The following is a 26,074-nucleotide window of genomic DNA, read 5'->3' on the forward strand; positions in this document are numbered from 1 at the left end:
TCTTTTTTAAAAAAGTGCAAACATATTCATGCTTCTAAAGAACTTTACCTGAGAGACCTTTCCTCTTTGAGTTCGTGACATTTTCATGCTTCTGTGCATTCCCTGTGGCATTCACCTTTTTAATAGTTTTGTGAATTATCGAGACAAAAATCAAAACCTGTTGTCTGGCATATGCACCTAATTGTAAAAATGTATAAAACAATAAAGCTCTAATTTACGTATCTTGAAAAATTCTTCAGTTTTGTTTTTTCTCTCTCCTCCCCCCCCCTTGTCTTGGTGTAAAAGATGGGAGAAAGAGAAGGCAGCAGTGGCTGTGGGTGTAAATGGCATTTTTGCACGACATATTTGAAAAGCAGAAAGCATTCCATGCACAAGAGTTTTTTTCTCCAATACAGAGTGAGACAGAAGTCAAAAGGAGAGTGTGCTATAAGAAAAAGGCTTTTTGTGCAATAACTGGATCAGTATATAATGGATTATGTTGGAGGCAGGGAAACCACCATGAGTGCATTCTATATATCTTCTGCCAGCAATGCAGCTGCTGTGTTCAGTTCATGATCGAATAAGGTCGTTCTTTCTGACTCTACCAAGATTCCTTTGCAGAAAGCTTCTCTGGGAATTACTGTGAATAATTGCAAACTTCAAAGCAGGCTTTATTGGAAGACAAAAAAAAAATCAAGTTGATTTTCAATTTACTATGCACAATATTAAAAACATTTTAATTTGGGGAGACAAAAATAGTTTTCAGTAACTGAGGCATTGAGTTAATTAATAGGAATTTATATAGATAAGCTGTATGCAGTTGTCGATCTTTCTTACTTGCAGATGGATGTTCACAGTTTAAATTCCTCTGTGTAATCACATCACAGTTTTTCCTCCATACTCATAAAGTAGTGATATTTTTTCCTTCTTTTAATCTAATCTAAGGACTATTCTGTATTCTTTCTGTTTTGCAAATGGGTGCCATGGTCCAAGGGGGGATGAGGCCGTGACACAGCACAGACGGGTCCAGAGTCAAGGTAGAGGTGCAAATGGAATGCTTTATTGAGGTGTGTGGAGGTTTTATGAGTTCAGGGGGGGAAAGGGCTAGAACATGGGGTGGAGCATGAGACAGACAATCAGGGGAACAAATAGGGTTAGGGATGCAGGCAAAGGGGGAGGAATGTGGGAGGAACCAGGGAAGGAAAGGGCGAATGGTCTCCTCTCTGCAGTTTCTTCAGCCCATCAGAAAGGGAGGCAGGGAAGTGGGCATGCCTGGGTATGCCTGGGAAATACAAATCCTGGGGAAACATACAATGTGTATATTTATGAACACATAAAAACTGTAAAGTCTGTGTCATAAAGTCCTTTCAATCACTCTACATCTCTTTCCATTCCTGAAATCATTCCTATTCTGATTCCTGATCCTAAACAAATGGGTTCCCTTGTTCATTGGCAAGTATTTCCATGGCATGGCTGGTAACAGAATGGAAGGCCATATCCATGGTACTTCCAAAGTAGCAGATTGATCCAAGATTATTTTTTAACCTGGAGTGAGTTTTCTGCAATCTTAGGGATGCTGTCTGAATAACTTCAGTTAGGCTAGTCTTTTGGGAGCTGAATTGACTGAAAAATTAGTCTGAACTTCACCTAAGTCTCTAAGATCGTGTTGGTCCGTGAGTTCTATAGTTATTGAACGGAAGGATGCTGATAGACTTTTGGTTGGAGACTGGGCCAGGTTTGGAGATTTTATTTTCTGACATTGGGGTTTTATTTGGTTTTAGCAGGCAGCTTGCTTATGAAAGATTTTGTTGGGCAGGACTGTGCTAGCACTGAATAGTGAGATATGTTTGTTGCAACAGCTGTGATCAAGTTCAACACAGCCATTTTGTTTATTTCTGAAAATGTGCCGTGTTTCTGACATGTTGGAGGCATAAAATTGGAACTTGCCTTCATAAGCAGCTAAAGTCTGAGAAACCTAAATAATATGTCCTGTATCACTGTTTATTAAAATGTTTATGACCAGCAATTGTTCCTTTACATTATAGCAAAAAAAGACCCTTCCCTTTTTTGTAAATTTGTCCTCCTTAATTTATTTATTTTCAATAGTAGCTAAATTTCATATTTTTCCATTAACTAAGATGGTATGCCTCAGAGAGATGTGTGTGGCCTTAAACACAAACTGAATGAATCATTGTTTTGGCTGTATCTGAGCACCTGCATGCTGACTCCCAATTCAGTTTTGGTTTTAATCAACAAAAAAGCCTACCCTTGAGAGCTCTTATGTGAAAAGCAAAATTAACATCTCTATTCAGTTGTGGCTTTTCTGGCAAAGTGGTTTCTGATAGCAGCGCCTCTAAACTGTGTAAGATAGAGTGAAGGTGAATAAAATTAATTCAGTCTAGAAATGTTTGCAGTAGCCTCAGCACATCAAAAGCAAAATAGTTTGTCAGTTTAGGGTTCCTTACCTTCAGATGTACACACTAATATGGATAGGTTCTCACTCTTAACATCTTCAGTGTTAAAATGTCAGAACATTCTCATCTGAAGCAGGAGTGGTGATGTTCTGTGTCTTAGATTGGCAAATGTATTTTGAAGTATGTCTTACCAGACTACATCACATGTAATAGTTGATTAAGAAATTTTGGAGTGGACCATTGAAATCAATCCTTGCTGGATAAGTAAAATTCCTAAGATGCTGAATGGCAATAAATGTTTTCCTGGATTTTTTTTTGTGTGCCTGTAAGGATTGACTGCTTTCAAATTACATCTATTAACTTTAAGATGGGTCTCAGTTTCTGCTCCACTGTTATTACAAGTGTTTTCCATTCTGAATTTTCAGCCATCCCTTTCCTGCATGCACATATGTCTTTAGGAGTGTGTACATGGATTGTATCATCGATACCACGTGCTTTTATGGCATTGTTGGCAGGTTTTCTTACGAAGAAAAGAGTTGAGTCTCTAAAGAGTATGTGCCTCATCCCATGTGACAGACCTATATATAAAACGTCAGGTCTGAAAAATTAATCTAAGGAACTGTGAGGAACCAGACCCAAATTAATTAATTTGACCTACCTATTTTTTTATATTTATGGATTTTTATTTTATTATGGTTTCATAGACAAAGGTGGGTAAGGAAACCCTTCTCTAGTTAGCATTGCAGAAATGGAGACAGGAAATTGTAGGGGATTATTTAGTCAATGTAAAGTAGACATACTTTCAGGGAAGTTTATATATGTACTTCATATGTGGTTTTGAAGAAGAACTGTCTACATCTCTAGGATTTTGATCCATTTGGAATGTGACTAAAAAGAAGAGCCCAAATTACTGGTGCAAGTCTGCTTTATGCATTTTGTTTTGGCAGCTTAAATTTTCTGAGTTCGTAAATGTTTTGCGAGTTTTGTCCAGATTTTGGTTTTAGTAAAACATCTATCACTGTATATTGAAACTGGGCTTCAGTAATGCAACATTCATGAAAGAACCAATTGCTCTGAAGAGAAACAAAACAGAGAGACGTCTTGTGTTATGTTTTGCTGAGTGTGTTTTGCTATGATAGCAGAAAAGTGGATTTGAGCAACTGCTCGTAGACTTAGGAATAAATCACCTTTTTTTGTCTAGAACAACAATATTGAAAGCTTCATAGGTAATACATATTGTAATCCTCATTGTGGAAAAATGAGATTTCCTGATGAATTTTAAAAGTCGAAAATGTCTGAGGAATGATTCACAGGCTTTTGAAGCAAACTCTATTGGGACAGTCTATGAACACAATAATAATTTGGCCACATGACCAATAAATGTAACCTGAGTCCTTGAAAGAATGATCAAAAAGCTTCATTACATAGAGTCCCTGAAAGCACATATCTGTTTTGGGACAGGAGAGGTACATCTACAAATTCTATGAGCAGAATAGAAAGGTGCTACTTTAGCTCTTGGTATGGTGACACACATGCTTGGCTTGCCTCACTTGGGCTTTGGAATTCTGCCTCTGTGTCACACATAATCTCCAGGACCTTCCTGTACGGAGGTACAGGAGTATGTGTGACCTCATGCATCACACATGTCATGCATGAGGTCATCATGCTGCTTTAATAAGTGACAGTGCTCTAAGGCCCTTTTGTTTTCGAGTCTATCTTATTTTGATGCTCTTAGCTGCATTCTGTTTCTTAATGACTGAAAGTAAAGGCCAGAGTAGTTCATGAGTGACTAGTATATTTTTTTATTGCTATATGTTGTAACCTGTTTCCAAACAGAACATAAATTCTACTTTGAAATGTATGACTGTCTGAATTCACTGACCTTTTCATTACCTAAGCAAGATATGAAACTTACTTACTTTTGTCTTTTTTTTGGTGATTTTTCTTTTGATTTTTATTAGAAGGAAGAGCATTTCTCATAGCTGTCTTGAAATAGGAAAAAAAGATGGATTTGTGTTAAAAATCTAGAGAGAGTTGATAGGAATTTATTGTTGAAGCAGCAAGTTTTTCTTATATTCCATCATTTTTGAGTTCCAATCAAGTAAAGGGTTTGGTGGAGCTAGTTAATGTTTTAAAGCCAAATGTAATGATTGAGAAATGTTTTAGTCCACAATTTGATGCTGTTATTTGTTCCTTATTAATTTTTGACAGCTAACATTGTTATATCTCTTAGTTATTTTTAATGTGTCTTATAGCTCTAAACCAAGAAATTGAAACTGAATTTTCAGTTTACATTCAGAAAATTAGCAAGCTTCTTAAATTTTATGTGTGGAGAATGAGATAATTTAAAGCCTCAGCTCAAGTAGCTTTTGATATTTTTAATTTAAAATCAACAGAAACTCAAAAGAATTGTCAATGCCTTAAAGATACATTGAGTCTGAAAACACAAAGATTTCAGAGGACTGTAGAAACTTACTTCCAGCTCTTCGTGTACTCCTTTATATCACTACTGTGTGTCTGACTCTGTTTGGTACAGTACAATGCTTTTATTGTCTCCCATCCTACTGCATGTCATTTGCATAAATTTATTGCTTATTACAGTGTATGGAATGTAATCTTTTTATTTTCCATTTGCTATGAATCTAAGTGGTTTTCTACAACTGAATTTCACTGCCACGTTGAGTTCAAAGAGGGAACAAAATAGATTAGAAAGTCATCATTTACTTCTGATTTGATTAACCAGGAGTTGATGTTTTTTAACTCATAACAAACTGAAGCTGTATCTGTACAAGCCCCACTTAATGCCAGAGAATATTCCCTAAGCACTGCAGCTTGGTCATCCATGTTGCTAAATTGTTTGAATATTCTTGGTGCTGTTTGGCCTGGGACAACTGGTATTTCTCATAATGGTTTGAAGGCACAGCCTTGGCAAGGACCATGACCATTCCTGACTGACAGTTTTTATGTGGCTACTCTGCTTTGGAGGCTGAGGGTGCTTGATAGGCTGAACATAGGCTGGTCTGTGCCATGTGAGCTGGGCAATTTTAAATTGCTGGTGATGGGAGCTGACTGAAGAGCTGAGTTACCGGTAGAGGGATTATGGGTGGAGAGTTAATTTTGGAGTCTAAATTTTGTTGCATGCAGTTTAGCACCTTTGTTTTAATAGCTATGCTTCACACTAAGTATCAAAAAAACCAGAACTAATTTTTTTTTAAATGTGCTGTCCATGAGACATCTAGCAGCATGAACATTGTAATGTTCTTCTGTGGGAAAGAATCTGCAGACTGTCTTGCAGCCAGACTCTGCCTAACAGAAGGTTAATTTCTAAAGATGAGGAAAGGAACCCAGGGAGAAAAATTATTTGATACTGGGACTCTAAAGGACACAATGATACACATAGAATAATATTTAAAGAGGATGCTTTTAAAAATCCTTTTCGGGTCAGGCTCTTATTTTTATTAGTCCCTCAATCACTTTTTTAAAAGAAGTGTTAAAAGTGAAATACTTTAAATTATACAGAGCACTGTACTACTTTGACCTGCACTTTGTCCAGCTTTGATCAAAGCTGGCAGCCATTTTTAAAACTAAGAATTTGCAGATGCTATGACCTTTTTTTAATTTGAGGAGAGCAGACTATACAGATCTTGAATGTAAGAAGCACCCAATGTTTCTGCTGTAAGTCATTACGCTGAAGAGAGAAGTCTGAGCTGAATTTCCTGGGAGATAGATGGTCATCTTAAACAGCACAGCTGTCCGAAAATCGCCCAGCAACTTCACCATGTGGTCATTATATTCAATACTCTTTTGAAACAGAAACAGTATTCTCTAGTAACTGGATTTCTAGTTAGGTGAGTGATGAAACTGTTCTCAATCTAAAAGGGAAAATAATGGAACTACAAATATAAATTATTAGGTTGTCATATTTCAGTACATCCCGAGGCTTTGTGTGAACCTGTCTTTTTCTGAATCAGTTTATCATAATAAGACACTTGTATTAACGAGCTAAGGGACATGTATTTAAAATGTATTGATTTAACATACGCTCAATACAATACATTTCTTTCGCGATAGAACTGGCCATTGAGTTGCAAACTATAAGTGACAAAATTTATACCTCATCTTAAAGAGTATTGTACCAATACTTTGTAGAAGGGTAACTAGTTAATTAAATCTGGCATAAATGCATTAATGTCTCGTATTTCAACCCTTTTTAAATCACTTTTCTTGAGCCTCCGGTTCTCTGCCCATTGCTTGCTCATTTCTTGCCCATTTTAGTGTACCATAGGCACAAAATCCTTATTTGTAAAGGGATAAAATTTAATGCATCTTCAGCTTGGAAAAACTTTAAATGCTGATGAAACTTCTTCCTTCTGTCTCATTTTGAAAGGGAAAAAAAAAAAACAAAACCTCTGCATGTGTTTTATTAGTCCATGGAAAAAATTGTTGTTTTACTTAAACCAGCAGATGTGTTTTTCTAGATATTCTAAAGGCTTTTTTTTTATTATTTGTCACAGAAAACATCATGTCCAAGAGGGAAGCTCCAGTATGTTCTTCACAGGCAATGTCTTGCCATAATATTATTAAGATTTTCCTTTTTTTGAAAGCTTGCCAAAGGGTCTTTGTTCCTTTTGATAGTACCAACAATGTGGTTTATTACTGCGCTTGTAATGACTTGGAAATATGTGACCTTAATTGGGACATGTAGATTCTCTAGTTTTGATGCCTGGGGTTTTTTACCATTTTTAGCAGATCTGCACATTTTAATTTTTGAAAATATATGGTATTATCTTTTGCTTTATGGAAGTATTGGGCTGGTTGAGTTCTTATATGTTCTACAACTACTTTTTAGATACAGATGATGTGAACCATCTTGCTTTTTGCTTTCTACATAGTTAAGCAAAGTATGGTATGAACCCCTGAACTATCTTCATAGTGTGCCTTGCCCAGTTTTGAGGTTGGTGTGGTATGAAGTGAGTGGGGAAGACAAGGACAGTAAAAAGAAGTAGTTCTGTCCAGCCTAAGTAATTTTTGTCACTAGGACAAAATAGAAGAAACTGATAGTGTCTGCTGCTTTTTGTAATGTAACATTTCTAATTAGGTGAGCTGTGACTGTTCATTGCACCTTTGGCTGTTAATATGCAGCCCCCAGTCCTTGTAAGATGGAAATGAACAGAGGCCACTGGCAAAAGAGCAGAATTAACAATTTACTGAATCACTAGTCCTGGCAAACTTTGTTGTTAATATATTTTTGAGAATAAGATGCCAAGAGCTCTCTCTGTGAACTCATAAGTGACCTTAAATTACCTCCTGTTGTTTGGATTCTCCAGGAAACTGCTAAAACCGTACAAATTTAGAAACTACTTTTTTCCTGATAGTCTTGTATAGCTTCAAACCTTTTGGTATTTTTTTTTTTTTTAAGTTTTAGGAGGTACAGTAGACAGCATTATTTTTTTTCACAATTAAAAAATGCCATGTAACTTTAATATTGCAAGAATTTTTGAAGAGTTGAACCACAGCCAAGAAACTTACTTGGAGATTTGACTGCTGATTTTTGATCTTCTCAACAAACATTGAAATCATGTCTGAATTTGTATGTGTGTAGATTTTTCCTTCACATCCTTTTTGTGGAAGTCAGCTACACATGTAGTCCAGACTAGTTAGGTAGGTGTTTCAAGAGACAGGTGTAAAAATAGTCCCATTGCTGTAAAGGGCTTTACTCAGTGGAAACATCACTGTTCCCTGCTTATTGGAGAGTGAGTGGACTAAATGACCTTTAAAAGTCCCTTTCACCCAAGCTATTCTGTGGAATCATAGATCACTAAGGTTGGATAAGACCTCCAGGATCATCACATCCAACCATTAACCTAGCATGACCATGTCCCCAGGTAAACCGTGTCCCCAGCTACCACACCCACGCATCATTTGGACACCTCCAGGAATGGTAACTATCACTACCTGGGGCAACCTATTCCAATGCCTCACTACCCTTTCAGTGAACAAATTTTTCCTGATATCCAATCTAAACCTCCCCTGGCACATCTTGGGGCCATTTCCTCTGACCTTGTAACTTGTTACCTGGGAGAAGAGACTGACACCCTCTTCACTACAGCCTCCTTTCAAGTTGTTGTAAAGAGCAATGAGGTCCTCCCTGAGCCTTCTTTTCAAGAGGCTAAACAACCTCAGTTCCCTGAGGTTGCCTGTTCTTGTAAGACACATACTCCAGACTCTTCACCAGCTTCATTGCTCTTCTCTGGACATGTTCTAGCACCTCAATGTCTTCTTGTAGTGAGGGACCCAAAACTATACACAGTATTTGAGGTATGACCTCACAAGTGCTGAATACAGGGAGAAAATCACTGCCTCAGTCCTGCTGTCTGCACTGTTTCTGGTACAGGCCAGGATGCCATTGGCCTTCTTGGCCACCAGGGCACATGCTGGCTTGTGTTCAGCCAACTGTCAACAGGTACCCTCCAGGCAGCCTTCCAACCACTTTTTCCCCCAGCCTATAGCCATGCCTGGGGATGTTGTGGCCCAGGTGCAAGACCAGAGGCTTCACCTTGTTGAACCTCATAAAACTGGCTTTGGTCCATCAATCCAGTCTGTCAAGATCCCTCTGCAGAGCCTTTCTGCCCTCTAGCAGATCAACTCTCCCACCCAGCTTATTGTCACCTGCAAACTGACTGAGAGTGCACCCAATCCCCTTGTCCTGGTCACTGAAGATATTAAGCAGGACTGGAAAACACCACTTGTGACCAGCCACTACCTGGATGTAACTGCACTCACCACTCTCTGGGCCCAGCCATTCAGCCAGTTTTCTGCCCAATGAACAGTGCACCCATCCAAGTCATGAGCAGCCATGATTCTATGTGTGCCTCTCTGCCTTTGGGAATAGTGGTATCTGATTCCTCCCTTGTGAACTGTGCTTAGTGAAGATAGCTGGTGGTACTTAATAAGTGTGGGATGAAACCTACATGTGTGCAGGTAGGGTTGATGGAGTATCTGTTTCCCGACCTATGATTTTGGCAAGAAGCCCTGCAAGTATTCTAAAAGCTGGCCAGGCTTTCCTATTAGAAAGCATGTACTTTTATGTCTTTATTCTAAGCAAGCAAGCAACTGAAAAAAAAAATCCCTCTGATGATTAAAACAGATACAGTCCAAAGTCTGTTACCTGAAACTAGCAGGAATACATAAATCTACTCTTTTTTTAATTCCTGTGAAATGCAAAAGTAGAAGCAACTGCTGTATATCACTAGTAAGTGTCCTTTAAACCTTCTCATTTCTCCAATTATGGAGGCATAATTTCTTTAAAATACGAAATTTTTGTAATAAAGTTGCAATACTTCTGGTTTGTGTAGTAACATCATAAATATAATTGTTTGGTTGTATGGAATAAATTACCAGATTTGTTTTATTAACAAGAAATACTGATACAGCTTGTTTAATATTCCAATGTATAAAGAAAATATATATATATATTGTAGTATAGAATCAGGTTACATTTTGGTTCTTTCTTTAATACGTCTGTAACAACTTGAGTAAAAGGATTTGTTTTTTACTGGATTAATTTGATGAGATTAACAGTGCACCAGAATAAGAGAACATGGTAAGCTGCTCCTTTCTTGGCTTAATTGCTGCTGATAGCTTCATGCAAAAGACAGATTCTTCAATCCCAACCTTGGCAGATAAGACTCATAAAGGGAAACAAATTATTGCAAGAAATCTGAAGCCTTTTTGCTTATACTGTTAACAGTAAATTTGAGTATAAAGTGGAAAATTTTATAGTAGTTTCTTTTTTTTGTTTTTTAGTTCTGAGCTTGGATAGTGAAAAATCAGTTTTAAAATAAAACTTTCATTGCTTTATTTTTATGCCTTTTAAAGTCTTTTAAAATCTGAAGTGACTGGTTTTTTGTGTGTCAGTTTTCAGTGGAACTCTTAAAATCAGAACTCTTAGGTTTTCAGTTTTTCAGGAAGATGTGACCTTTTATTTATTGTTTATATTTTATTATTTATATTTTATTTATCCCTAGAGGTATTTAAAAGATGCACAGACATGGCACTTAGGGAGATGGTTTAGCATGGACCTGGCAGTGTTACATTTCTGATTGGACTCGATGGTCTTAAAGATCTTTTCCAACTTAAATTATTCTGGAACTCAAGACATTTTATTGAAACTGTTACTGTATACAAATAGTTGTAGTTGTAAAAAACTGATATTTGAGAGTTCCATGAGCACTTGCAAGGTTCACCCAGATTAAATAATGCCAAATAGAGGAAATTTACTTTTAGAAGTATGAAGTGGAGCATATCAGTTTTGAGTACAATTGAAATTCAGTTGTTACTGATAGTTTTACAAAAAGAATCTGCCTTGTAGAATTTATATTGGTATTTTAAAAAAATTGTTGATATAAGTTAGTATTTTCAATGTCTTGTCATCTCTTTTGCTTCATTTTGCTTAATTTTTACTTTCTTTTGGTCTCTTGTATAAAGGTGAAGAAATTAGCTTATTGCTAGAAAAGTATATTTTATAGGCTTAATAATTGTTTTGCGGTGTTGTAATTTTAAGAACTGGTGATCTAATAGCAAAAATATCAACTTGAGCTAGCAGATACGTGAGAAGAAAATACCCATTTCCAGCTGAAGGGAAAAAAGGCAGAAATCCAATCTCGATAGTTGTTCTGTTGTCTGAATATTAGAAACAATTGTTAGCCCTACTCAAACACTGAAAAATTTGGATCACTACTTTTTCGTCCCACCTCCTTGTAATAAAGTCAAGGAAAAATCTTTTTTCTGTCTCCATCCTCTGTCTTCTCACAAAATTAATGGCCAACTGAGAATTTATATTTGTCCCCACTGTCTAAAATGAGAAAAAAATTAGTAATTTAATGTTGCTTTTCTTTCCTTTCACATGGAATCACAGACATCCACTAATGACCTGGGATCCTAGCCAAGAGCTAGCAGCAGTGGGAGAAAATGCAGGATATTTATAACTTCATTATAATCCATTATTTATTCCTTACTCTCTTCATTGTAAGAGAGATATCATTCAGTACAAAAAAATCATCCAACTAACAAATCTCACAGTATTTATTTTGCTCATTTTAAGACATTATCAGTAAAACTACTCTGCTTTTTTTTTTTTTTTTTGGTAGATATTCAGACACAGATAATGATGGTATCACAACATTTACAGTGACAAATTACATTATTTTTCTGGCATGAAATTATATCTGGACCAGAGGAACAGGATGTCTAAAACATCTTCTGACCCTGGTGGAGTAAAACAGTGTGGCTGTAGAGAGCATTGTGTTGCTTCTTCCAGCTGTGACATTAGCCTTTCTAGACTTTTAGAAAAGCTGAAGTTTTTAGTTTCCCCTGTGGTTCCATTATTGAGTGATCTGGCCTAGAATTCACTCAGGAAAATTTTTCCTACATGGTGTATTGCTGGCCCTAGTGTAAGTCACTGTGTTATTGTTCTGCTGGTGAAGATGCACTGCACAGAAAAGAAATCTTCACTTCTGACATCCAACCCAGCAAACAGACACCCATGTGTATAGAGCAGCACTCAAACCTGCAGTCACAGGTTTCTAGGACACAGAAACAAACCACTTAGTTGCTCATCTGCTCATTAAGTGGTTTGTAGGCACAGTGTGGCAGGTTGTGTGTAGCTATTTACTTGTAATTTTCTCTTTCCTTTCCCTAAGGATGCTTACTGCAGTTTTATCTAAAGAGCTAGATAATACAATGATACTACAGAGTCATCTGTCTTTGCCTTTGGGAAAAGAGTAATTCACTCCTTTGCAGAAGGTGGGCATAATCAAAAAAACCTCGGTGTTTTTTGGGCATATCTGATCTTTAAATACGTTGGTTTCTTATAGCATTTGATAAGTTTGACATGTACCTGCCCACCCACATCCTTTATTGCAACTGTGTCATGACAGGCTTATCATATCAAGGGAAGAAGTGCTCAAAATCAGACAAGGAGTGTTCCTTAGCTGGGAAGTTTTGTCAGAATGTGTTCCTTAAGTCTTGATTGGGAATCCCAGAATTATACAACTGCTCTGAATTTTCTTTTGACGTACATGAGAAGTTATATATATCCAAGTAACTGTGTCTGTAGGAACTATTTTACATAAATTGAATGGAGCTCTTGGAAAAACAGTACACCTGTGATGATTCTGTTTCACAGAATATCTTTACAGAATGAGGATTCAAGTCTGAAGCTGGACTTCTGCCAGGTGATCTGCCTGTATAGATCAGAAAAAGAAACAGTTCCCTAAGACAAACAGTCCTTTTCCTATAGAACTAGACTATAGTTCCCATAGTCACTTTTAAATAGTGACAGTTTGTAACAATTAGCTTTTGAGGAAAGATGGAGAATGTTTTCACTGCATCTCCCTAACAAATATTGCTGTTCTCCTGGAGAGAATTACTAAGCCTAACATCTAATTCACAATTTACTGAAGGGAAGTGATTTTATGCATTCCTTAATGGATAGGATTTGCCTCTGTTGGTTTAATGGGCAGATGAAATACCAGAATAAAACTTACACAGAACATAACATGTTATGTGTGAATCCTAAAGCAGTCATTAATAAAGTAAAAGATTGACAAGTGTTTTTCAGCGTTGAAAGCTTTATGACAAGTAAGGCTGAACTGAGCTAAATCAGATATTGATAGAGTATCAAATGTTCTGGGGTTTAGATTGTATGGCTGTTACATACAAATTGCTCTTCTACAGGTGAGTGATAACAAAAGAGGAATCCCAGTTGGGCGGGAAAAGAGAGATCAGAGAGAAATGTGATTTTGTACAGGGAGATGACAATACCAGCAATAGAATACTGCCAATTCAGTAAAAAGAGAAGGAGAAAAAAAAGAAAACAGAGGGTGGAGTTGTGCCATTGGTGATGAAGCACTTCAGAAGTTTTAAAAGTTCAGGTTCTATCAGAACATTTATAAATTAGATTGATGTGGTAAGCACAGATTGTTTCTTTCTCTTTCAAAAGGAGACAGGTTTTTTTATGAGTGAATAAGATGTATTTTCATGATTTTATAATTCAGTGATAAAATGGCAGGAATATAAAGCTACCACTCATCCTGTTCGGTGTTGCTTATTTTCTTCCTCTCTCCTCCTAGAGGAACAGTATATATTTCTCAAACATTATTTGGAATTTTTTCTAATAGTTTTGTTTTACAATTCCACTTAAATACCTTCATCAAGGTTGAACTTTCATGCTGTTAAATTTAGTGTCTGTATGTACATCACCACACAGAGCAGACAGTTTTTCCACAGGAAAAAAAATCACAGCTGATAAGATGAACAAAGCAATCATTGTGTCCTCTCACAGGGAAAATTAAAGCACAAAGGATTTAAGGACATGCAGGAAGTCTGTTGGCAGAGCCAAGAACAGAACTGTCTCTTAAGTTCTGGTGCAAATGCCTCTGCCATGGGCCAAGCTTCTTGAGCTGGAGAGAAGCTGTTCCTTTCACTGCCCTGCTTCCGGTTTGACTGGGAAAAAGAAACTGAAAAGGCAGGATAGAGAGAGGGAAGAGAAATAACCCTGGTTGTGAAGCTGTGGTCTCTTAACAAGAGAGAAGAAATGTTCCCAAACTAACCAACCGATGCCTTCCTCCCCCCTTCTCTGTATCCCATTCAAGCCAAAAAGTAATGTTGTTTAAGTAATCCTAATGTCACAGTAGACGGTTCTGTGCAACTGATCAGCATAATGTGCTTCCCTGCTTTTTCTGGCCATGTACAGAAAGCCCTTCAGCTGACATTTGTTTAATATTCTTTAAAAGAAAACACACGCAGAAAAAGCCTTGCATTATTGAAACTACTTCGTAGATTCGTTTTCACATATTCCTTCCTTGCATCCTCTTTCTACTTTTTTATTTGAATTCATCTAGGGGAGTTTATGAAAGTTCGGGGACTAAGGCTTTCATTATTTTGGCAGAAATTGTTTAGTTCTGCATAACTCTATTTCATGAAATATTTTTTCACCTTAAATCTAAGTCTTGGATGCTACATCTGAGATGTAGCAGCAATTTAATTTAAAAAAATTTAGTCATAATCCAAACAGTAACAGCTTGAGGGGGGCAAGATTCTGGGAGGAAAACACACCAAATAATGAGATAGAGCATATCTGTAGTTCATAGCACATACTGCAGGACTGAGGCTTTTAGGTTTTATGCAGTTGCTTAAACTGTCCTGACCTATTAGTTGAGAGTGATTTTGTTTGTATAATAAATAATATCCCCTTTTTTATACTAAGATCATTTTGTAGCTGGATCTACTGCAATTGTCTCGACACTCTGAAGCTTTTTATCTGATGAGGAAGTTTTCTGTTTTCTTGTGTGCATGGCAAATCTTAATTGAAATTCAGCCATTGAGTTTTTTCAGCATTTATAAAGTCATTTGTTGGTTCTATGGTGAAAAGTAGCTGTTGACTGTGGTAGCTGTATGTCTTATTTGAGTTTAGACTTTTCCTCTTTCATTAAATTGTGGTATTTTAAAGGCTGTTTTTAGAATGTACTGCACAAGAAGATAATTTTCTTTTGTTTTTTTTTCTTCCCAGTTACATACCTGTGGGAATTTATCTTAGTATTCTAACTTTAACCTAATGTTTTATAGTAAAAGTGGTTTTGTTTTCGTGAGTTGTTTGTCGATATTGATGCTTGTGGACGATGCCTATAACAAGTAGCAATTTTAGTTATTCGAAAACCCTTTTTTTAATTCCTGCCTTTTTGCCTTGACCAAATAAACTCCCTTGAAATTTTGAAGATTAGTTTATTTTCCTAATTTTAATATTAAATATTGACCATTTTGCACACTGGCAAATAAGAAAACAGTTACTGTACAAATAAGATTTGATAAACTACTATTAGCTTGTTGCTCCTAAAAGGTTTCTCTCCTCTACTCCTTCTGCTTTCTCCTCCGTTGTCCTCCACTTCAATCAAAGTTGGTCTCTGCCTCTTCCTTGTTCTTTAAAAAAAATGCAAATATTATTTACCAGAAGTTATTTAGGGGAAAAAAACCCAAATGCCATAAAACCCTTATTTATCAATATTTTTCCCTTAAATTTGCAAATGTGGCATTACATCCTGTACCTGGAAGTTTATTGGATTTTTTTTTCATGTTACTCTGAGACTTCATTTGAGTGACTTGGGAAAACTTTCAGTTTCCTGACTTATTAAACCTCAAAGTACAACAGACAATTTACTGTCATATAAAATAACTGCTTTTTGTTTCCTTTTGCAATTCAGGTTCTGATTGGATTAAGAAAGGGAAGTTTTATGCTTGGTAAATTCATATTGCCAAACCTTCATTTCTGATAGAATGCTTCCATTATCTTCAAAAGTAAAGCATTTTTTGCTGTAAGAGGGACGCTATCACAGAATAAAGGCAACCCATTCCACTTACAGTGTAAAACACATATTTGCTGTTAATTATCCTGGTTGTATATCTGTTAAATGCGCAGTAATTCAAAGCAAGGTCAAAGACACCCATATTAACTGAACCTCATGTTACAATTGTCTATAGCATTAGTTTAAATCACATGCATGAAAGAAGAGTTTGATTATCTCCAACCTGTTGGAGGAACAAAAAAAAAACCTGCCAGGCAACACACTTGTGTCTTGTCTTTGTGTGTGTCACATAGAAGGGAGCTAGATTACAAGTGTTATCCACAGACCATTGGTTTGATAGTAACTAGGAGATCAAGAAACATAAAAAAAAAAGTCTTCATAGTATACACTATTTCTGGTATCTTCTAATGGAGTATTGAAATAGAGTTTGAAATGTTCAAGTGACCTGTTGTTAGACTTGACATAAATGATTATTATCTAATATAAAACAGTCTCACCCCCAAATATGTTCATATTACAGCAACTTGGGCAGCATTTTGGTATGCCTAAGATGCATGATTAGGATATTTTAACTACATTTTAGACCAAATCTTTCCCTTTATCCCACCTGTACTGCAATGAGGACTGAGTTGTATGATCAGGATTTGTTAGATTTGAATTGGAATCTGGCCACGTTCACAGAATCACAGAATATGCCGAGTTGGAAGCAATCCATAAGGAATACTGGCGAAGTACCTTGAATGATAACAGTTGTCTTAATGCCCTCTCATAACTTCTTCAGAAAGGCATGGTTTTTTTCCACTATTAGGACTGTTGACACATAATAACTTGTAGAATGTTTCGCAGATCACCATGGGGTGTGGGCCACGTACAGCTGGGCAAGTGCAGGGAAAAGACTTTGCAAAGCCAGTTAGGGCCTTGTTGAAAGAAGCACTCTTGCATGGAACAAACTGAACAGTGCCAATCACGCAGAGCAGCTGTGCAGGGAAGACATAATCTTCCCAGCCAAATGGCAAGTTCTCTGCAGGAAGCCATATCCAACTCATGTTCTTTGGAAAGCCTCATCTTACTGAAGTTTCATTTAAAAAGTGAGACTTGGAAGAGTCCCAGAAGAGTCTTTTTTTTTTTTTTTTCCTCCCCTCCTCGTGATGAACAAAACCCATGATTCAATCTATTACATCATGAAATATGCTAGTACATATGTCCTGAATGATTAATTGTAGTATTTTTTCTATAATCTGCAGCTGTTATTGCTGATGGGTATTTGGATTAATGCCTCTGATATTAGCACAGAAAAAGCTTTGGTTTCAATTACTCTCCTTCATTTTTAAACAAGTAATAAATTAATTGCTATGCTTTACTTTTCCATTTTTTTCTGCAGTACACTAAAACAAAGAGGCTTTTCTGACTAAATTGAGACTATATTCAGTTAAATGAATTGTAATTTATCCTCACAAAAGGAGAGAGTAATTTACCAGAAAGAACAAACACAAAACGGTACAAATCAGCTTTTAATAGAAGTTCAGTAAGTAATTTTTGAAATCCTCATACTTCATCATCCTAGGGTTGCGTCACTGTTTTCATAGTTATCCAGCTTTGCTTGTATTATACATCTTTTCTCAAGGCCTAATTCAAAAAGGTCTGATTTAAACCATATTTGTATTAAAGTGTCTGAGTAGCCATGTGTATTTAATAGAGAGTAAATGTAAGTTTGCTTTGTTTTACTGAGACTTTGGAGTTAGAGGCTCTTCCTTCAGGGAGTCCAATGTATGTGGAGAGAGTGCCCAATAATTTCCACAGTTGGCTTTAATTGCTTTAGTTATTATAAGATTGCAAGGAACTTTGTGAATATTAGTAAGAACATCTCACAATTTTCTAGTAATGGATAGTATGATTCCTGCTTTATCTGCAGGAAAATCAAACTGTGACAATGTTAAATGAGTTGCACAATGTCATACAAAAGTTTCAACAACAGAGCTAGAAGTAAAATGCTGTTGTTATAAATAACCAACTTCAATGTCCAGATGACATTGTTAGCATTGCTATCCCAAAGGCTTACCACCTTGGGAAGATTTCATTTTATTATGCTTAGCTCTGTTATTAACTCTCAAAGATCCATGGTGGACCTTCAGAAAGGAGGACAGCCCTTAATGAGGAAACTATCAGAGAATCAAGATACTTCTCTAGGGTGCATTTATCCCTGTTGTAAGAGGTTCTACCATATGAACTATAGGTTTTGAAGTTGATATGGAGTACTCAAGCTGTTTTAGGCCACTTCTGTGTACAATGAGCCATGCAAAATTCCTGAATTCATTCAGTGGTGATACTCTGAAGTGGACACAGTATTGCCTTGCTCCCATTACTTCAAGATAATGCATCCTGTAATTTCTTAGTCCTTTGTCCTGCTTGACTCCAGTCCCATTCAGTTTGCCCCCAAATCCTACCCTCTGGACTACAGATCTACAAACATCTGTCTTTCACACTTTTGTCACTGTTCTTCATCCTCCATATCAACAACCCAATGTTTTCCTGCACTTCAGGTTCCAAACCACTGTGCTTGACATACTAGTATTGTAAGAAAGATCTAACAAGTGAATGCAGGGCACTTAACATTGAGTCTGATAAATTTGAAAGACAAATACTGTGAAGATCCCTGTTCCTATGGAATTATTAAAGGGGCAAGATCTGCAAGTAATGGAGAGTGTTTATAATGAGACATATTATTCATGGACTGTTTTTTTTCTTTTGGTCTTTTCAGGTGTTCCAGGACCTTGGCACTTCTGTGTTGTCAGGTGCATTTAGAGGATACAACATCTGCCTTTTTGCGTATGGACAGACAGGTTCAGGAAAAACTTACACAATGATGGGAACACCTGTGAGTTACACCATTCATTTTAAACTTAGGTTTGAGGGCAAGATATCTAGCAGGAACATCTCTTTATTTTTAAACTGTTATTGTAGTGCTTGTTGAGCAGAATGCTTATACATGTTTCATTTGGTATTTAAGTGGATAAAATGAGAGCCTTTGCGTTTAGGTAAACCATATAGTACAGGTAAAATACTAGAAAATACAGTATAGTTTAAATATTTATTATTAGATAATCTTCATCTTACTATGCATGAATCTTACCATCAAGTTAGAGGACAAAGAAAAACTATACACCTGAATGTATAACCCTGAGTTTCAGAAACTGTAGCCCAAAGTAATACAAAGTATTAATTCTCATGGAATATTTTGGCAGTCTGAACTGTGCTGAAATTAAATTACTTTCACAAATAAAACTGAATAAAATTCTCAGTAATATTTTTGTAACAGGCTTAATTATTTACTTGAGATCTTTATTTCTTGCAGAAGTTATTCTTTGGCTTGTGGAAACTAATACTCACTTCACTTCTAGTTTTGAAATGTATTTGAATAGAATTTACAGAAGCTGTTACATTTTAAGATTGTCTACCAGGAATCACTTAAAAAGTGCATTTTAATGTCAGTAGTCAGATTAATAGAGTCAGTTGATGACTTCCTGTGTTCTGCTGTAACACAATGCAATTTGATTTTTATCCAGGAATATTCTTAGCTGTCGGTGAAACATGCCCCTAAAAAAGAAAAAAAATTTGATAGTTTGTGTAAGTGTACCAGGATTTCCTACATCCATGGGATTCAATTTTCAAGGGGAAATAAGGGCAAAATGAGTTCAAACCCTAAAGATAAGAAAAAGTCTGTTCTACTGTGGTTTGTGCTTTTGACAAGAATTTTAAAATTTTATTTTCTCAACAGACATCAACAATAGGATTTTGTTAAATGATTGCCCGTTTCTCCATTAATTTTATGCAAAATCAAATTTTACGCCATGAAAGCCTGAAGAACTGTTAAAATTGGAGTTAATAAGTGATAAACTAGGATATTTGTATTAGACTATTTTGAAAATATCTTAGCAATTCAAAATGGCCACCTCTTGAAATTATCATTATTTCCAAGGAAATTTCTGAATATAGTCTTTCTAAGAGATTTCTTGCTTAGATAATGATTTCTTTCTCCACTGGAATATTGCTTTGATCTGATCTTTAATAACATGTGTCCGCTGTGAAACAGTGTTCAGAACTAAGAAGAAACAAGTGTTTGGTATAAACTGAACTTTTGTACATGGTGGTCTACTTGATGAACCTGGACTTTCTCTCGTCAACACCATTTCAGGTGTGCCTTCTAAAAGCCTTTTGTGGTATTCAGCAGGCAGATTCCACCTAAGCCTTGGAGTCTTTCCCAGAGTGTGTTGGCGCTGCAATCACTGAAGTGTGAGCAATCGTGTCATAAGAACAGTTCATCAAACAAATTGACACCATTTCTTCAGTGCTGTGTAGACTGTTTGGGCAAAATTTAAATCAGCTAGTTTGGGTACTGTCAGCAACCCCATATCCTGTTCTCTCTGAGAGACAAAATTTATAAGTCTAGCTGTTTGAAGACTGCTCTGTGATGCCACAGCACGAAGAAATAAAGGTAGAATAAGGAAAAAAACCGAAATATTCATGACCAAGCAAATTAGTTTCAGTGTTGGCCTGGCTTCATCTAGACTGCAACACCTCTGACATAGATGTGTCCAGTATCTTTACATTAAACAGCTCTTGGATTTAACCCATGCCTCTAAACTTCTCGTTGATGCTGTGTAAGTTGCTCTAAAATTACTTTTGCTATAGATAGCCATACTGTTTTGAGCTACACTTCAGAGCTGTTTGTGCTGTAATCCACCATAAAGTCATTACTGCACTATGATTCTGTCCTTTTCTTATAACTTGGCTTTTATTTTAATAATAAGTTTTGCATGAGTGGTAGCAAGTATGTTGTTTAATTTTTTTTTTCTGTTTATTATTTGAAGGCGTCCATTGGGCTGACACCTCGTATATGTGAGGTATTTTTTTTTCCTTCACCTGCATTTGTTTAAGCAGTTACATTTTCTTAATGCATTTAAAATTTACATAAACTTCTGGTTTGTGCAGGGCCTCTTTTCAAGGAAGGAGGATTTCTCAGACCAGACAGCATCTTGCAGGGTAAAGGTCAGGTAAGTTTGTCACTGGTTTGGACAGTGATATGAAAGCTTTCAACAACATATTCCTGTGATCAAAATAAGTAAAAACTAGGTTATTTTGTTTCTGTTTTCTTAGATGATAGTAATTTTGGAGCACGGGGAAGAACACAGAGGAAGGATGAGAAAGTGCTGGTTTTAGGTTTCCATCCCAGTATAGTTTTTGGATGCTGTATGTTCGCTTTTGTATAGACAGCTGAAATAGGAGTGTAGTGAAAAATTACTTCCTGTTTGTTTAACTCCTAAATTTGAGCCATAATCCTACATTCCTTTCTTATTTATCATTTCCATGGACTTAATAAGCCATATGTTTGGAAATCTGGGGCTTTGAACCCGCTAGTGTAAAACATGTATGTAAGATTCAGTTAGTTACATTGTCTAAATATACAATTTATCCTTTTGCTTTCATTTTGAGTGCATATAGCTTTTTTTTTCCTATTCAGTTTTCTTGAAATCTATAACGAGCGTGTCCGAGACCTGTTAAAACAGTCAGACCGAAAGAAACCTTATACACTTCGAGTTCGAGAACACCCAGAAACAGGACCATATGTACAAGGTGAGAGTGGGCTTCACAATTAGCATCATCAAAATTGCAAGTAAATGTATATCAGGTCTTTATATATCTTTGCATATATTCCTGGCATGTTTCTAATTTCTTCTACTCTTCAAGAGTTACTTTCCTCGAGTGTTTTTTCATGTTAATATGATCATGTATAATACACTGAAAGCTTTGCCTCTGTTATCCTACTGGCTGTATGTCCTGCACCCTTTTGGTTGCTTTTCCAGGTATAGGTCATATGCAAACCATGGTATTTTACTTTCTTTTCTTCTGAAAAAATGTTAACTTTATCAAGAAATTCACCAACATCAACTCTAAATGCATTCTCCAGACCAGTCTAAGGTCCCTCCATAACTATTTTGGTCTCTGGCAGCAGAATGTACATTTAAAAAAAGAAAATGTAGATAAATTCAACTGTTGGATGTTGCAGGGCAGGCCATGATTAAATTCTGTATTATCCAAGCAAGAACCCCAAAAGCTTCATTTTTCTTCATTAAACTGATAAAGCTCAGGATGGGTAATGTAGGTGCATTATATGATTAAAACCATCATGACTTTTTATTTCATAGAATCATAGAATTATAGAGTCATAGAACATCCTGAGTTGGAAGGGACCCACGAGGGTCTTCAAAGTCCAGCTCCCAGCCCTGCACAGGACAGCCACAAAAATCTCACCATATACCTGACAGCATTTCCAAATACTTCTTGAATTCTGTCAGGCTTGGTGCAGTGACCACTTCCCAGGGGAGCTTGTTCTTGTGCCTGACCACCCTGTGGGTGAAGCACCCTTTCTGAATATCCAACCTAAACCTCCCCGAACACAACTTCATGGCATTTTGTCCTGGATCCTGTCACTGGTCACCAGAGAGAACAGATCAGTGCCTGTCCCTCTGCTTCCTCACCATGAGGAAGTTGTACACTGCAATGAGGTGTCCCCTCAATCTCCTCTTCTGCAGGCTGAACAGATCAAGTGACCTCAGCCACTCCTTTTATGGCTTCCCCTCAAGGCCCTTTCACCCCTCTCACAGCCCTCCTTTGGACGCTCTCTAACAGCTTTGTATCCTTCTTACTTTGTGGTGCCCAAAATTGCACACAGGACTCAAGGTGAGACTGTCTCAGTGCAGAGCAGAGCAGGACAATCCCCTCCCTCAACCGGCTGGTGATGCTTTACCTGATGCCCTCCAGGACAGGATTGGCCCTCCTGGCTACCAGGGCACTGCTGACTCATATTCAACTTGCCATTGACCAGGACCCCCAGGTCCCTTTCTGTGGTGCTGCTCTCCAGCCTCTTGTTCCCCAGCCTATACATTCATCGACGGTTGCCCCATCCCAGATGCAGAATCTGGCCCTTGTCTTTATTAAATGTTCGGTGATTGCCCAGCCCTTTGATTTGTTAAGGTCTTTCTGCAGGGCCTCTCTGCCTTCATGGCTGTTAAGGTATTTAAAAAAACTGCTTTTATTGTCCCCACAGTACAGTTCAACTTCAGTTCCAGTTGAGCTTTGGTGACACAAAGTTTCTCCTACATTTCACCCCTTCGTGCTTGTAATAGCAGCCCCTTAGACAGTTCATGTTTTTTAGTGAATTGTAGCTTTCAAATCACGTGACAGAGAACAGATGAAAAATGAAAAGGTGGTTTTTTCCCATTTCAGTTGTCTTTCTTACTTTAGTTCTTCTCTCTCATTTTTCTACTTCCAGTTCATTTTCAGTTTTGATTGATGCCTTCACCTCAGGGTCTCACAGAGCTTTCACTTGCAATTAGGCCTTCGGTACTTCGTAAATCAATTGGCTCCTGGTGTAAAGTTTGCCTGCTACATTGTGTGTCTGACCAAAAACGGACAAAAGGCACATGTCAAAATCAGTGCAGCAGTGCAAAATCATACACTGTAACTTTACACTGGAGATCAGAAGGAAGAGCCTTTTCCAAACTGATGCAAGTTTCTTAAATTAGTGAGGTTTTTTAGGAAGTAAATGCATACATTTCCTTTTCAGTTTGCCTTATTTAGTGGTCAGAATTCCAAAGTTGCGTCTGGTATCACTGACTCTGCAACTGCTTGGCTGGCCACTAAGTGGGTAGTAACACCTTGGGGGTATGCATTTAGTACACAAAATGCATATCACACAGAATTTTGTGGGTCCTGTCACATCAGATCAAATACTGATTTTTTTCTGGATTTTAAATAGAATTCTTGTGTCAGTTTGTTTTGTGAATTTCTTTTGTTCTCCCTGGTTCACTTTTCTCCCTCTCCTTTTCTTTACTCTACGGCATTACACATCGGATTGTTATCCTCACTTTAGAGATTAAGGCAAAATGTGACAACAGATAGGGTGACTTGACTGTGTGATTGAATAGAGCCTAGAATTCCCATCTCTGATTCCCTGGACATCTGTTGTATTGGTCACAGTACATCTAACAACCAGTGGTTGTTACCAATTCCTCTTCTCAACATTTGAAATCAGTGCTTGCAAAGTGTTGAACTTGCATAGTCTTATACACAAGGGTCTATCTTGCATTCTGGTTATTTCAGCTGTGCTTTCCCAGCACATCAGCATCCTGTTTAAGGAGAGCTAGAAAATAGCTGAATTGATGGTCTCATTAGTATGGCAAACTTATCATTCTTTGAAAAGCAGATTCATAGACATTTTGCCTTTATTGAGGTCTTTCCAAGATTCTTTCTACCTGCTTATCGTAGAACTTCATTGTTGGTGGAGTACAGATACTAATTATTTTCTTTTAGCAGCTGCTCATTCACCACACAAGAAAAGGTCTTTAAAATGCTTCCTTCCTTGGTAATTTCCATCTCTTTTCTCAGGCCTTATATCTCCAGTGATTCCTTGGCTGCATATAATGGTGCTTCCCTGTTTTAAAAGAAAATACAGTTATAGCTTCTGCCAATGGGCTGGCTTGTCCTTTGTCAGTATTCTTCTGGAACCTTCCAGGCCCATTCTGTCACTTCTTTTTCAATTCTGCAGTGACTTTTTTTGTTGTGGGGTTTTTTGGTTGTTGTTGTGGTTTGTTGGTTTGGTTTGTTTTTTGTTTTAATTTACCCCCTTTGAAAAAGGATTTTATACTTAGACACAGCTGAAGACTTTGAGTGGAACAGTTTTATGCTAGAGTTCTGAAATATGCTGTGAAGGTTCCCAGTTGATTAGATTTTGTAAACTGAGAGGAAAAGATATTGGCAAAGGATTAACCTCAGTAATATTTACCACTTTTGGCCACAGTTCTAAGTTCAGTTTTAATAATTTATTTTACAAGATTCTCTCTCTCTGAATATTATGACAACCTGCAAAAACCATTGTGTTAATGCCAGTAAGAAAAATTTTAATGGCGTGATTCACATTTTTCAAAAAACTGAACACATGCATGAAAAATGAAATAATTTCTCTACTGAAGGCATCATGGGATGTAATTAGATGCTGTTGTGAGACCATGTGAACAGAAGTGATTTCAGGCTCTGTGAGTCAGTGGCTTAGGGCAACAGATGACACAGTTGGATTTTTTTAGATGTGTATATCAATATATATTAATGAATAAATTTACCTATGTACAGTTTATGCAATTAAGAATTGTGACAGTTTGCTTTACTTTAGGCAGCTCTGGTGTCTGTTGGGGAGAGTGACTAATAAAGAAGGTGTGATAGCTCATTTTGGAACTGCATTCAGTAGCTCACATCGAAAACAAGCAGCAGTGACAAAGTCCAAAGGTCTTTTGAGTGCAGGCAAAGAGTACAGTCAGCTAGATTTTAATATGATCATATTTAAGAAAATGAAGAGGTTCACAGCACTGGTACAAAGTGTGCTTCTCAACTGCAGTAGTATATTGCTTCAATTAACAATTGCTGAGCTCTGTAATGAGGACCTTGTACATGTTGAAGTAGTCTTTGGCAATTTTATATGTAGTGTCTCTGTGCAGGATCAGAGTATTATATTCATCAAGAATATTATTTCCAATAGCTAGGTGGCTGAGATCAAAATGATCAGCAAGTTTATTAGAAGGGCAGCTTGTTTTGTGTTTCTCTCCCAGGCAATTTGCTGTATGGGAGAAATAAAAATGGTGAACATCAACAAGGCTCAGAAATTTTCCATTATTTTTCATAGATCAAACAAGATAAGGACTAGCATCTGTATTTGCATCATACTTCTTGCAAGCAATCAGCAATTTTAAGGTGTACTGACTTTGATCAGGAGCTCCCCAGTGTACCATTAGTTTCAGTTGTGTGTTCGGTGTCAGTGATATCCAGAGTACAGTTAGCAGTGGATGAAGAACAGAGAGAGACTAAAATCAGAAAACTTAACCCCTTTAAGGGTGCTTAGATGCTCTGGGAAATGCAATTTTAATTTGCAAGTCCACTGAGGAAGTCCCAGCTCTGAACACTAAGTATTTTGAATAGTTTCCAGCCCATCGTTTTTACATGTAAAAGCTGAGAGATTGTAGCCTTTAAAATGCTGAAAGTGTTTCAGTGCTTTGGATTGGAATCATTTCAAACTTCTCTCTCACAGATGGTTGCACTGTTAAGGAATCAGCCTCTCTTAAATCAGGAAATGATGCAATCTATTTTATTACTCTGAGACAGATTTCTGGGGGAGATCCTTTCTTACTCCAAGGCAGATTTCCAGACAAACAAGCGCTTTTGATCTTTCTATGGAATTTGAAAATGACCTTTCTTTTTCTAACAGCCAACAAA

General features: G+C 37.0%; 1 protein-coding gene across 1 annotated transcript in view; it reads left to right on the forward strand.

The window, feature by feature from the left end:
* The window catches only part of STARD9 (StAR related lipid transfer domain containing 9), a 100,962-nt gene that overhangs the window by 22,503 nt on the left and 52,385 nt on the right, over positions 1 to 26,074 (forward strand). Inside the window, exons 4-7 of the mRNA XM_032689744.1 lie at positions 18,513 to 18,629; positions 20,623 to 20,655; positions 20,744 to 20,805; positions 21,273 to 21,385. Coding sequence (XP_032545635.1) covers positions 18,513 to 18,629; positions 20,623 to 20,655; positions 20,744 to 20,805; positions 21,273 to 21,385 — 325 coding nt within the window. The remainder of the gene's footprint in view (positions 1 to 18,512; positions 18,630 to 20,622; positions 20,656 to 20,743; positions 20,806 to 21,272; positions 21,386 to 26,074) is intronic.

Source organism: Chiroxiphia lanceolata, chromosome 6 (genome assembly GCF_009829145.1).
Source record: "Chiroxiphia lanceolata isolate bChiLan1 chromosome 6, bChiLan1.pri, whole genome shotgun sequence".
NCBI lineage: Eukaryota > Metazoa > Chordata > Aves > Passeriformes > Pipridae > Chiroxiphia > Chiroxiphia lanceolata.